The sequence below is a fragment of the Protopterus annectens genome, chromosome 6.part0, assembly GCF_019279795.1.
Source record: "Protopterus annectens isolate FY-2018-M chromosome 6.part0, PAN1.0, whole genome shotgun sequence".
Taxonomy (NCBI): Eukaryota; Metazoa; Chordata; order Ceratodontiformes; family Protopteridae; genus Protopterus; species Protopterus annectens.
The window spans coordinates 692,868,032-692,880,223 of record NC_056737.1 but is presented as its reverse complement, the minus strand read 5'-3'; the positions used below and the strand labels follow the sequence as shown (position 1 = coordinate 692,880,223).

The following is a 12,192-nucleotide window of genomic DNA, read 5'->3' as shown; positions in this document are numbered from 1 at the left end:
CGCTCCAAAGGAAGGCCTCAAACACAAGCTTCTTATAGACCAAGACAGTGGACTGCTTCCACCCCTAGGGGAGGAGAGGACAGATCACAAACTCATAGGAAACAAACTCAGTGACTCCCTCTGTTGGGCTGCAGGAACTTCTTGCCTGGAAGCCCCTCTTGGAGGAAAACTCTCTCTTTTTTTTTATCAAAATTGGACTCGTATAACCCAAGACAAGTGGGTTCTGGATGTGGTTTTAAGACGTTACAGATTCCATTTTCATACCCTGCCAAGGCCAAGCGGATGGCCAGACCTTCCAAAACATCAATGGACAGAGGCCTTAAACCAGGTGGAAGCTCTTTTGGCCATGAAAGCAATAGAACCGGTTCCACTTTTAGAGATGGGACAGGGTTTTTACTCAAGGCTCTTTCTAGTCCCCAGGAAGCAAAACTCATGGAGACCCATTCTGGATCTGTCAGTCTTGAACACCTTTCTAGAGATTGCAAAATTCAAGATGCTTACTCTACAGCAACTACTTCCAATGCTGTCCATAGATGCATGGATGGTAACTTTGGATTTCAAGGAGGCATATTTACACATTCCCATCAGGCAGGAACGCAGAAAATACCTCAGGTTCAAGGCCGGATCGAGGCACTTTCAATTCTCTGCACTGCCCTTTGGATTGTCTATTGCGCCCAGGGTCTTCTCCAAATGCCTGGCTCCAGTAGTAGCTTACTGCAGACTCAAGGGAATTCAAATTTACCCTTATCTGGACAATTGTCTAATTCAGGCAGACAGCAAGGATGTCTTACTCCAGCATCTAGAATGTGTACAGAACCTCCTCAAGTTCCTGGGATTCTCTGTAAACATAAAAAAGTCAAATTTGACACCCTCACAACAGATAATTTTTCTGGGTGCTCTTCTAAACACTACAACCCAGATGGCATTTCTGACATCCGAAAAACAATTACAACTGGCTTCAACTTTCAAGACCTTGGCAACATTGACTCCGCTATCTGCAAGGAGATTCCTGCAGGCTTTGGGTTACATGGCCTCCTGCATCCTTCTCGTACCATATGCAAGACTACACATGAGGAAAATACAGTGGTACCTAAAAAAGTGTATGGTCTCAGCATTGCCACAGTTTAGACATACTGATCTCCGTCCTGCCTTGCCTTCAAAAGGAATTTCTTTGGTGGTCCAGGGCATGTACTCTAAACAAAGGGAAACCCTTCTGTCTGCCTCCTGCCACTCAGATTCTAACCATGGACACCTCGGATTATGCTTGGGGAGCCCATTTTCAGGAAAACTGTCTGCAGGGCCTTTGGACAAAGGATCAGAAGCACCTGCATATCAATTTAAAGGAAATGTTAGCCATTCAGAAAGCTCTAATGGCCTTCAGGAATCTTTTACAACCAGGACAAATACTAATACGGACAGACAACACCACAGTTATGTGGTACATAAACAAGCAAGAGGGATCTCATTCCTACCCCCTTTGCAGACTAGCCATGGATCTATGGAACACAGCTCTAGCTTGCAATCTGGACCTTCAAGCTCAGTTTCTACCAGGGAAGCAAAACTTCCTGGCAGACAGTCTGAGCAGAAACCTTTCGGATCCACACGAGTGGATGTTGGACACCAAAATATTCAGGATGATAACAGCAAGTCTGGGGATGTCCTCACATAGACCTCTTTGCATCCCATCTCAATCAACTACAGAATTTTTGCACCAGGACTTTCCACAAAGAAGCTTGGAAAGTGGATGCCCTATCTTTCAGTTGGAGGAACCTCTCGGGATATGCTTTTCCGCCTCTTCCTCTTCTTCCACGGGTATTATTAAAGATAAAACAGGACAAGCCCAAGATGATAATCTTGCTGGCCCCAAATTGGCCTCGATAGTTTTGGTACCCAACTCTAAAAAAAACCTATGCCTGGAGCCCCCTTGGATTTTACCTCAGTCTCCGAACCTTCTGTCCCAACATCAGGGTCAGGTTCTACACTCTCATGTCAGAACTCTCAGCCTGGGGGCCTGGTTAATCCAGGGCCTTTGATTTCTTCTTTTCTACCCAGGCAGGTTATGGATGTCATTTTAGAAGCCAGACGTCCTAGCACTGGAAAATCTTATGCAGGAAAATGGAAAAGATGTTGTTCCTGGATGCAGGCTCAGGATTCTGATCCTCTTCTTCCGAACATTCCTTTAATTTTACTTTACTTGACAGATCTCTTACATAAGGGTCTCTCTTTCTCTTCCATTAAGATACATGCCTCTGCTATTTCAGCTCATTATAATACAGACCCTCCAATCTTTTCCCACCAGCTCATGAGACAGTTTCTCAGAGGAGCTAAGAACTTGAGACCTCCCAGATCTCCTCCCATTCCTGCTTGGGATCTCAACTATATTTTGGAAAAACTAACCTTGCCTCCTTTTGAGCCTGCTGCCTCTTCTGACATCAAGTTTTTATCTTGGAAGACAGCTATCCTGTTAGCTCTAACCTCTGCCAGGAGAGTTTCAGAGTTACAAGCTCTTATGGCTGTGGAACCATATATTATTTTTCATCAAGACAGGGTGTCTTTGAGGACTAATCCTACCTTCATGCCTAAGGTGGTTTCCAAAGTGGCCTTAAATCAAACTATCTACTTGCCAACTTTTTTCCCTACTCCTCAAAATAAAGGGGAAAGGATCTTACATTCCTTGGATGTACACAGACAACTACGTTTTTACCTGGACAGAACCAAGGACTTCAGAAAATCAGAACAATTGTTTGTTTCTTATGCTTCAAGTTCCCAAGGTAAAGCCATTTCAAAACAGACCATTTCTAAATGGATTGCTCATGGAATCAGATTTTGTTATTCACACCATGGAAAGCAAATCCAAGGCAGTATACAGACTCATTCCACCAGAGCTGCTGCCACTTCTGCGGCCTTCCTCAGGGGAGTTCCTACCAAAGACATTTTGGAAGCTGCAATTTGGAGTTCAGTGCATACTTTTTCTAAGCACTACAATTTGCCTCTCTACTCTAAGTCTAGGGCAGGCTTTGCCTCTGCAGTCTTGCAGGGCCTTTTAGCTGCCCCTTCTTCTTTATGACCACCTCCCTTTCTTTCAGCTTTGGGATTCTACCCTACAGTCATGACTGCAACAGTGAAACATGATGAACATAGTACAGTTGTGTACACCTACCATAAATGTAGATGTTCGAGTGTCTTCACTGTTGCAGTCTGGATTTCCCTCCCTCCTGTCCCCTCTTATTTTTACTTTTGTGTGGTTCCTTTTTTCACCATTCTTCTGAGGTGTATTTGCAAAGGATATGGGACCTTTCTCATTTTGGGACTCCTGGCATCTGGGGCAAGAAAAACTGGAGAAGATGGCGTCGGCTGTCAGCTTTGTACTCCTAGTGCTCTGACGTCAGTGAGCATGGTTGAACAGCCGACGCCGGACCCAGACTTTGGGATTCTGGCCGACCGAGGACTGCCTGCCGGCAGGGGAGAACCCTACAGTCATGACTGCAACATTGAAGACACTCGAACATCTACATTTATGGTAGGTGTACACAACTGTAATTTTTTCACACACACACACACACACACACACACACACACACACACACACACACACACACACACACACACGGTCTCTTCTACTTTCATGCACACTCACTCACACACACAGAAATGTAAACACTTTATTTTACACTTGCTAAACAGCAAAAGTGCTGCTTAGTGAGTGTAAAGTAACGGCTCGATCAATCTCACTTCTGTCACACACACACAATCTCTTCTTTCACATAACATGTGCATTATACTTTCATGCACGCATTCAGTCACACACGCAGACAAACACATACATACACACATTTACTTTTTCATTTCACTCTGTGCATGGTGTCCCAGTATCATATGATCCACGGCCCTGTACCATCCGTAGCCTGATAAGTTTCCCCTTCTGGACTCCCCAGACACATTTTCAGTGCTGCAAATCAAATTCCAGTCCCCACCTATAAGTAATATTCCTTTGTGAAAGCGGATTATTTCTCCCAAAATTTTCTTAAGCTAGATATAGCAGTTTTAGGTGGCACATGAGAGTGTAATGCTCCTCCCTTGCCAGTAGCCCCTTAGTACTACAAATATATAATCTTTTTTTTTTTTTATCCTCTTCTTTCACTATTGGAGCTCCTCTTGCCATCCTGAAAACCTTTCTTTATGAAATTCACATGTTCACTTCTTTTCAAGTGGGTCTCCTGTAGCATAGCTGTTTGCCCTCTACATTTTTAATATGGTTTACTAGTCTTTCTTTTTTTTTTTGTATTTATCTGTGAGACCATTGACATTTAAAGATATTATAGAAAGCATCATAATGTTAAAGAGCTATTATTCTCACCTTTTATGTGTAACAGCTGTTTTGTTAAATTTCTAGTTCCAGGTTTTGTGTTACATGCATACACTGTTTGGCAGGTTGATCTTTTATACAGTTGTTTCTTGTCATATCATTTGAGCCTATGTCACATCTTACAAAACATTTAGTAGCAAGGTTTCTAATATTGAACCATTGGAACATTTGGGCAACACAGATTATATAGCATTTAATTTTTCAACATATGATGATTACAGCATGTCTAGGACTGCAATAACAAGATATGACTGTCCTATAATAAGTGATTAGGCTATTTTCAGGGAATCCAAGGCAACTTGAAGCAATGTTTGTGAGAACAATGCTTCTGATTTTTGGAAATTGAGACAGCTGGTACAGAGATTCTTGGTAAATAAACACAGCCAAATTGAAGCTTATCTTGCATCTTTGGTGACTTAGCTACATTACAAAACTTTTGAATTAAGTGGGGAAAGTTCAATATTTACTAGATATTTAGAACACAGACTCTAAAACACTTTATTATAAAGTGTGCAAAAACTTTAACTGTTAGGAAGGGAAAATAGTTATAACATTTTTAATAGTAAAACTTATTTTCTTGTATAAATATAAAGGGAAATGTAACTCGCATTGAGCCAGTAATTAATGGTAATAAAATCATTATTAATGGTAGGGCTAATGTTCTAATTGTGTATTTTTCAGAGTTGGTCTCTTCCAAGATCAGTCATCAGAATACTCGCATTTTCACCAATCTGCGCAAGACTGACCTCGATCTAGAAGCTTGCTACAACAGAATCGCCAAATTTGCAACCAGTCACCCCAAACAGAAATCACCATTGCTCTGCTCTCTCTCATCTAAACTGGCTAAAACTGCCTAACACATCCTATCCTTCAATCATCTCACCATAGTCCATAAAGTAGTCCAACAACCCGACAAACTCCCTGCTCTTGCTAGCCTAGTACAACCAAGCCGCAATGTCAGGCCCCACAGATCATCAGAAAAACGCAAGCTACAAGTTACCCACTCCCACAACCTTCATGGCGACTCCCAATACTCACACAAGATGGCCAAGCTATGGAACACACTTCCTCAGCCCATCACAAAAAAAAAAAAAAAAACTGCCATGAGTTCAAAAAACTCTAAAAGAATACTTGGCAAATCACTGGCTCTGCTCCTGCTATAATCCAGGCTAATACCCTACCACCCCTTACCTTTCCACCCTCCCACAGTATTAGTCCTTGTTGCATCCTCTTGAACCTACTCAATTAACTGCAAGCTTCCGTAGTACATTTGCTCTCAACTGGACATCCAGTAATATAGGAGAACAGTCTGTTAATATACATTTTCTTTTATGTATACACTGTATCTTAACTAGCAGTAACTGCTGATATTTAAATAGCTTTTCTAGCCAGATACTGTCTTTCTGTTCAGTTAGTCTTATGTTTTAAATGTGCGAGTCTGAACCATGACCATGTTGTAATTCGGCATCTTGGCTGCTACTCTTTCACCTGTAATATGTATTGTACTTAACTTCTTATTGTGAAATATTGGAGCTTTTCTCCCCTGGTCTCGCTGAAAATGGGCTCCTGGCCCAGTCAAACACTACCCTGTCAACAAATGAAGTAAATAATTTACGGTTGCCCTGATTATATTGATGGTATGGTATGGTTATTGTTGAATATCAAGATGGGTAGTAGCATGGGTCCAGACTTTATACATAGTAACTCGTAGTAGCATGGGGCCAGACTTTGTACATGGTAACTCTTAATACTATCTCTTGCCAATCTTTCAAATGCATTAGTGACATTTGGACATAGAAAAAGCATTTGATAGTATTCTCCACCATGTGATTGACTCCATGATCAGCTTGAATATAAATGCATATATTATTGATTGGGTTAATTGTTGGTTGGAAGGTAGACATTAATTCATTAACGTGTATGGTCATTATTTTGACTGGTCAAGAATAACCATCTGGTGTGCCATAGGGATCTGTATTGGGCCCAGTTCTATTTGGTATTGTACTTTCCTTATTAACAAGTAAGAAGTTCTGGATATCTGACTATGAAACAGAGAAACTAGTAGTCTTAAAACTCCTCAATGAGCTCAGTCACAGTTTTTGTTTGTGTCTTTCAGCTTTTCCCGGTTAGGGGTCGCCACAGTGGAACTCCGGTCCGCTAATGATTGGCCGTTGATTTTTACATACCGGATTGCCAGGCCTGACGCACAACCTTCAACGAAGGTAAGCCCATTCACACATGTCTCCACGCAGAAGACGCTCTAGCTGAGAATCTAACCGGACAGCGTCTTAATGTGAGGCGACAACGCTACTGCAGCACCACCACTGCGGGAGTTTAATGAGCTCAGTCACAGTGATTTCCAAAAATCATGAAACCCAGGTGGTGTTCCAAAGCGACAAGCCTTTCTTCATCACAGACAAGTGATCCTCAGTAACAAAAAAATCTGAAATATTTTAACAATGTTAAACGAATCAGCTTTTATATAATTAGACGTAGGTGTGAAAATATCATCTTCTTTCGGCTGTTCCCATTAGGGGTCGCCACAGCAGATCACCTGTATCCATTTCTTCCTGTCCTCTGCATCTTGCTCTGTCACACCAACCACCTGCATGTCCTCTCTCCATAGGCCTTCCTCTTTTCCTGTTACCTGGTAGCTTCATCCTTAGCATCTTTTTCCCCAATATACTCAACATCCCTCCCCAGCACATGTCCAAACCAACGTAATCGTGCCTCTCTGGCTTTGTCTCCAAACCTTCCAACCTGGGCTGACCCTCTAATATACTTTTTCCTAATCCTGTCCACCTTCGTCACACCCAGTGCAAATCGTAACATCTTTAATTCTGCCACATCCAGCTCAAACTCCTGGCTTTTTGTTAATGCCATTGTCTCCAACCCATATAACATAGCTGGTCTCACTACCTTCTTGTAGACCTTCCCTTTCACTCTTACAGGTACTCGTCTGTCACAAATCACTCCTGACACTCTTCTCCACCCACTCCATCCTGCCTGTACTCTCTTCTTCACCTCTCTTCCACACTCACCGTTACTCTGAACTATTGACCCCAAGTATTTAGACTCATCCACCTTCGCCACCTCTACTCCTTGCATCTTAGACGTGGGTGTGAAAGTATATATAGTCTAATTTTAAACCAGCCTATTCATGGCAAACAATGTAAACAGGGCAGTACATTTTAGAGCAGCAAGTACCCACCCCCACACACTACTACTGATTTAGATCAAACTAAAACCTAGTTAAGGAAAGCACTACCTATCTGTTTGCAACCCACATTCCAAGATCAGGTATTAAGAAAAGCATAACATATACATAAAAATACTTTTAATTAAAATCACTTTTGACTAAGTAATGTAATAAAGCCTTCAGGTCTGTGATAAGAACTAAACTCAAGAAAAAAACACTGCTCTCTAACCATAAATATAATCAAAGTAAAACACTAAATATAAAAATGCATGTCTAATATCTAGTAAAATATCTATCCATGTGTATTAGTGTGCATATAAAATTAACAGCTCAGTTTTTTTTTAATGTACACTAATATACATGAATGGATATTTACTAGATATCATTAGACAGATGTATTTTTTATATTTATAGTGTTTTAGTTTGATTATGTTTATGGTTAGCTTTGTGTTTTTTTTTCTTGATTTTAGTTCTTGTCACAGACCTGACGAAGGCTTTATTGCATTAGTTAGCTGGAAGCAATTTTAGTGAAGTCTTTTTATGTATATGTTATGCTTTTCTTAATACCTGATTTTGGAATGTGGGTTGCAAATGGATAGGTTGTGTTTTCCTTAAATAGGATTTAGTTAGATCTAATCAGTAGTAGTGTGGGGGTGTGGGTACTTGATGTTGTAAAATGCATTTTTATGGCCCTGTTTATATTACTTGCCATGAAGAGACTGGTTTAAAATTAATCAGTACATATATTTTCCACACCTACTTCTAAGTATATAAAAGCTGATATGTTTAACATTGTTAAAATATTTCTGACTTAACTGTGATGAATAAAGGCTTGTTGCTTTGGAACACTACCTGGGTTTCATGATTTTTGGAAACTGTGACTGAGCTCATCAACTAAGTTTAAAGATCACTAGTTTCTCTGTTTATCTTTTCCTCAACACTCGTGGTGAGGTTGGAACTGGACACATTCCTGTGCTTGTTAATTTTTTTTATAGGTATCCAAATATGGTGATGATATTAAGGTTAAGATCTTTTTATCATCCACGAGTGATTGTCTTGTATTCGGTTCTTACTTAGCACAGATAACTGAATGCTTTTCTGTTGAGTTTAAAAATAGCATCTATTTTTTGTCCAGCAAAGCCAGACAAGCTATTTTCTATGGGTGATAATAAATTAAATAAAATTAGGGTTTGTAAGGACTTGGGAGTTGTGATGACTAATCTGATATTTTAAGTCCATTGTGGTTGTTAAATATAAGGCACTGTGATTAGTTGGACTGATTTACAGTAGTGTAAAAACTAAACGTTATTAACACATGGGAGTTGTATATTGCATCATATCAATTTTAGAGTACAGTTTCGTTCCTTGCAACTATTCTAAAGATGGTTTACTTGTATTGGAGTGTGTCCTAGGAAAGATCACAAAATGGATTATTGAAGGTAAACATTTGTTTGTTGTATGTAGATCTACTGTAAGCTACAGATTTGAGGTTAAGCTTTGTTTAGCATTTAACGCACTGTATGGTGAAGAACTGAAAGTTACATTAAATGATGAGCTTCTCCAGTGCAGGAAGGTATCGAGCATTCATTTTACATATAAATTGGATAATTGTAGATACGTTAAAAGAACTAGGTTTTATATTTTAGTCAGTTGTTAGACTGGAATAAGTTACCTCTGGCCATTAGAGATCAGATTGAAAACTTAATCTGTTCCTTTAAGTTTTTCCATTTGGTAGCATATCATTTTAAAAATGTAAACATAAACAGTTTTGTGGTAGGTATATTTAGAAAGCAGCACGCACTGCTAAATATTTTAAAAACAATAGTGATGTACATACCCACCAGTGGTGCACATTGACTTTTTCTTGTCTATATTATATATTACAAAGGATATTTGCATTAGTCTGTGTAGTATTGATTTCCCATCAGAGTTTGATATCAATCTTGAATTAGTAACCACGTTGCAGAGAAAACAGTCTGTTGATAGTTGAGTAATCCTGATGCTACAGCTATGTTTTGTGGCTTCATATACAGGGAAGGGTAGCAGGAGTGGGCAGACAGTACAAAAGGTAGTAGTAGTTTTCATACAGAATGTCACCAGTAGTAAAATAGTGCTAAGAAGAATGTCAGATTTCACTTTTGCATTCTAAGGAGGACTAGATTTGTTATGCGTTATAGAGAAGCATCTGTCTTCATCAACATGTCAGACATTAAAAGCGTTTTTTTTCCAACTTTAATTCTGTAGTAGTAGCATATATACATCTGGGGAGTGAAATTGTGTGCTACCTTACGAAATGATTAGTTAGAACAGAATAGCAGGATTTCAGATGTACAGTAATTTTGTTAGCAAACTGGAATCTTGTAGTGAAAAAAAAATAATTTAATACAACAGTGCTTAAAGTTTCAGGAAGCTCAAATGTATAGGGTATGAATGCAGACTATGCTGTTCCTAGTAACCATTTTCTAAATATTCATTGTAGTGCAGTAATACTTAAAGGTATCTCAAAAATGTTAACAAGTTCATGTCTCTCATTACTTTATATGTGACATCTCTTATGTGTATTTCTAGGGCCAGGTAAAGCACCATCATTGGGAACAGGATTCCATACTACCCTCGGAAAAGAATCTAGAGCTCAGACCCTGCAGAATGGTATGTGCATAATGTTGCTGTTTCTGCAACATAATTCATTATCATAGTCCAGTAGCTTTTAGTTTTCAAGTTAAATTGCCTTAAAGAGACTGGTGCTGTGGTCATACGGCATATAAGCTGGCATTTGCTTTTAGAAGTCCAAAAAAGTGAAAGTAATGGAAACACAGGATGCTAATATTATTGTCGAGTAAACCATTCAACTTTAAAAAGAGGCTGTGTTTAACTTAAAATTTTATATAGCCATTGTTTATATCTGTATTAGTCGAAATGTGTTAATTTTGATAATCTATCACAAGATAATGTGACAGTACACACAATTGTTATTTTAAATACAGAATGGTTTTATTGTTACTATCACAGTAGTTTTGATTGCAAAAACAATGAAATGCCCATGGTCTGTTCCACGAGCAGGCAGCCTTTTTAAGCAGAGTACTTAACATCACAACAACTGTTCTTGCAAGATGTTTCCAGGCCAACAACAGTACTTGAATATGCACATATACAAGTATGCTAACATTCATTTTAAATATATTGATTGGCTACTTCATTGCAAATACTATGCATTTTCTTGTCCTCCAGTTTTTCTTTGCATTGTCCACAATTATATGTAATTTTTTCACTGTGACCAGATATCCACAAACCAGTTTCCACAAGAATTGCATTTTGGCCTGCTGCTACAAACAGTGCCTCCTGTAGTCATAGTACACATTTGAATAATGTTAAAGAAATATATCTGCTATAAACCTTTTGCCAAATAACCCACTGTCTATCAGTCCAAGCAGTATATGAATGTGATAGCCAGTCCCTTGGAATGCTTGCATTGGCTGTTAAGGGTTTTGGAAAAAACAGCTCAAGGTCTTAGGTGACATGGTGTGGGATGTTACTGATCCCTAGGTGGGATTAGACAAAATGTATGCTTGTACAGCCTTTTGGGACGGCTCATCTGTTGTATATTTCATCATAGAAAAACTGACATTATAATCCATCTGCCTCCCTTTGTGTACTATGCAACTCTGAACAAGTCACTTAACCAGACAGTGCTTCTCTGCTGAGTCTGAAAAAGGTCTACATGCATCTATGCTGTACGGTCTATTAACAAATACACTAGTGACCCATCAAGCCAATATACTAATATGAAATGAGCCCTGCCAGTGCTGCATCTGAAACAGTATGGAGCAGGTATTTTAACACACTAAGCATGGAGAGAATTTTTTTCTTTTGGGGGGGGTGCAAAATTTAAAACTTAATGCACTAACTTGTATTAATGCAGTAATGAATTTATGGTCAAGACATGAAATTAACCATTTTCTACTCTGATTTTAACTTTTTTTCTGTGGTTAAAGGATAGGCATCCTCACCTGCAGTTTAATTCAACCCTGATGTTACTTTTCTCCCTGTAAAATGTTCCCTGCAATATGGTTTATTTACAGAAGCCAGTCTGCACTTTATAAAGCTTTGATTTCCTTGCATTGGAACTAAAGGAAAGGAAACCACCTCACCCTTGCATAAAGCTTAACCTCTCTGTGCTTTGGCAGTGGAATTTGTCTACCCTTGCATAGCATACAGTAAGCACAAGGAAATATGTAGCTTGTAAGACTCTGGTCCTGAGTGGAATCCTTCCTTCCTTCCCCAAGAATGATGCCTAGGTATAAAGAAAAGATAATTGGCTTTATAGCTGGTATAATTTTGAGGGATCTGGTATGCATCAGCATGAGACAAGATGATTGGTAGTCTTACTTTTTCTGAAAAAGAGAACCTGCATCTCTCATTCTAGTGTTTCCTCGTACTGGCAAAAGCCTTGGCTGTTCCCCACAATGCCAGTTTTTGGCAGAGTCCATCTAAGGGACATCCCCAACTTAGCAAATTGTGGGATGATTTTTTTTAGTGGAAATTGATTTTATTTCTGATTTGTTTAGTTCAAGGCGTTACCCTGACAGGTTAATAAAGGAAGTGTCGGAAGAAATTATAAATGGTCGTG

General features: G+C 39.3%; 1 protein-coding gene across 1 annotated transcript in view; it reads left to right on the top strand.

Moving 5' to 3' along the window:
- BRF1 (BRF1 RNA polymerase III transcription initiation factor subunit) overlaps positions 1-12,192 on the top strand; it is a 2,040,227-nt gene that overhangs the window by 183,599 nt on the left and 1,844,436 nt on the right. The window contains exon 3 of the mRNA XM_044074370.1: positions 10,134-10,214. Within this exon, the coding sequence (XP_043930305.1) occupies positions 10,134-10,214 (81 nt within the window). The remainder of the gene's footprint in view (positions 1-10,133; positions 10,215-12,192) is intronic.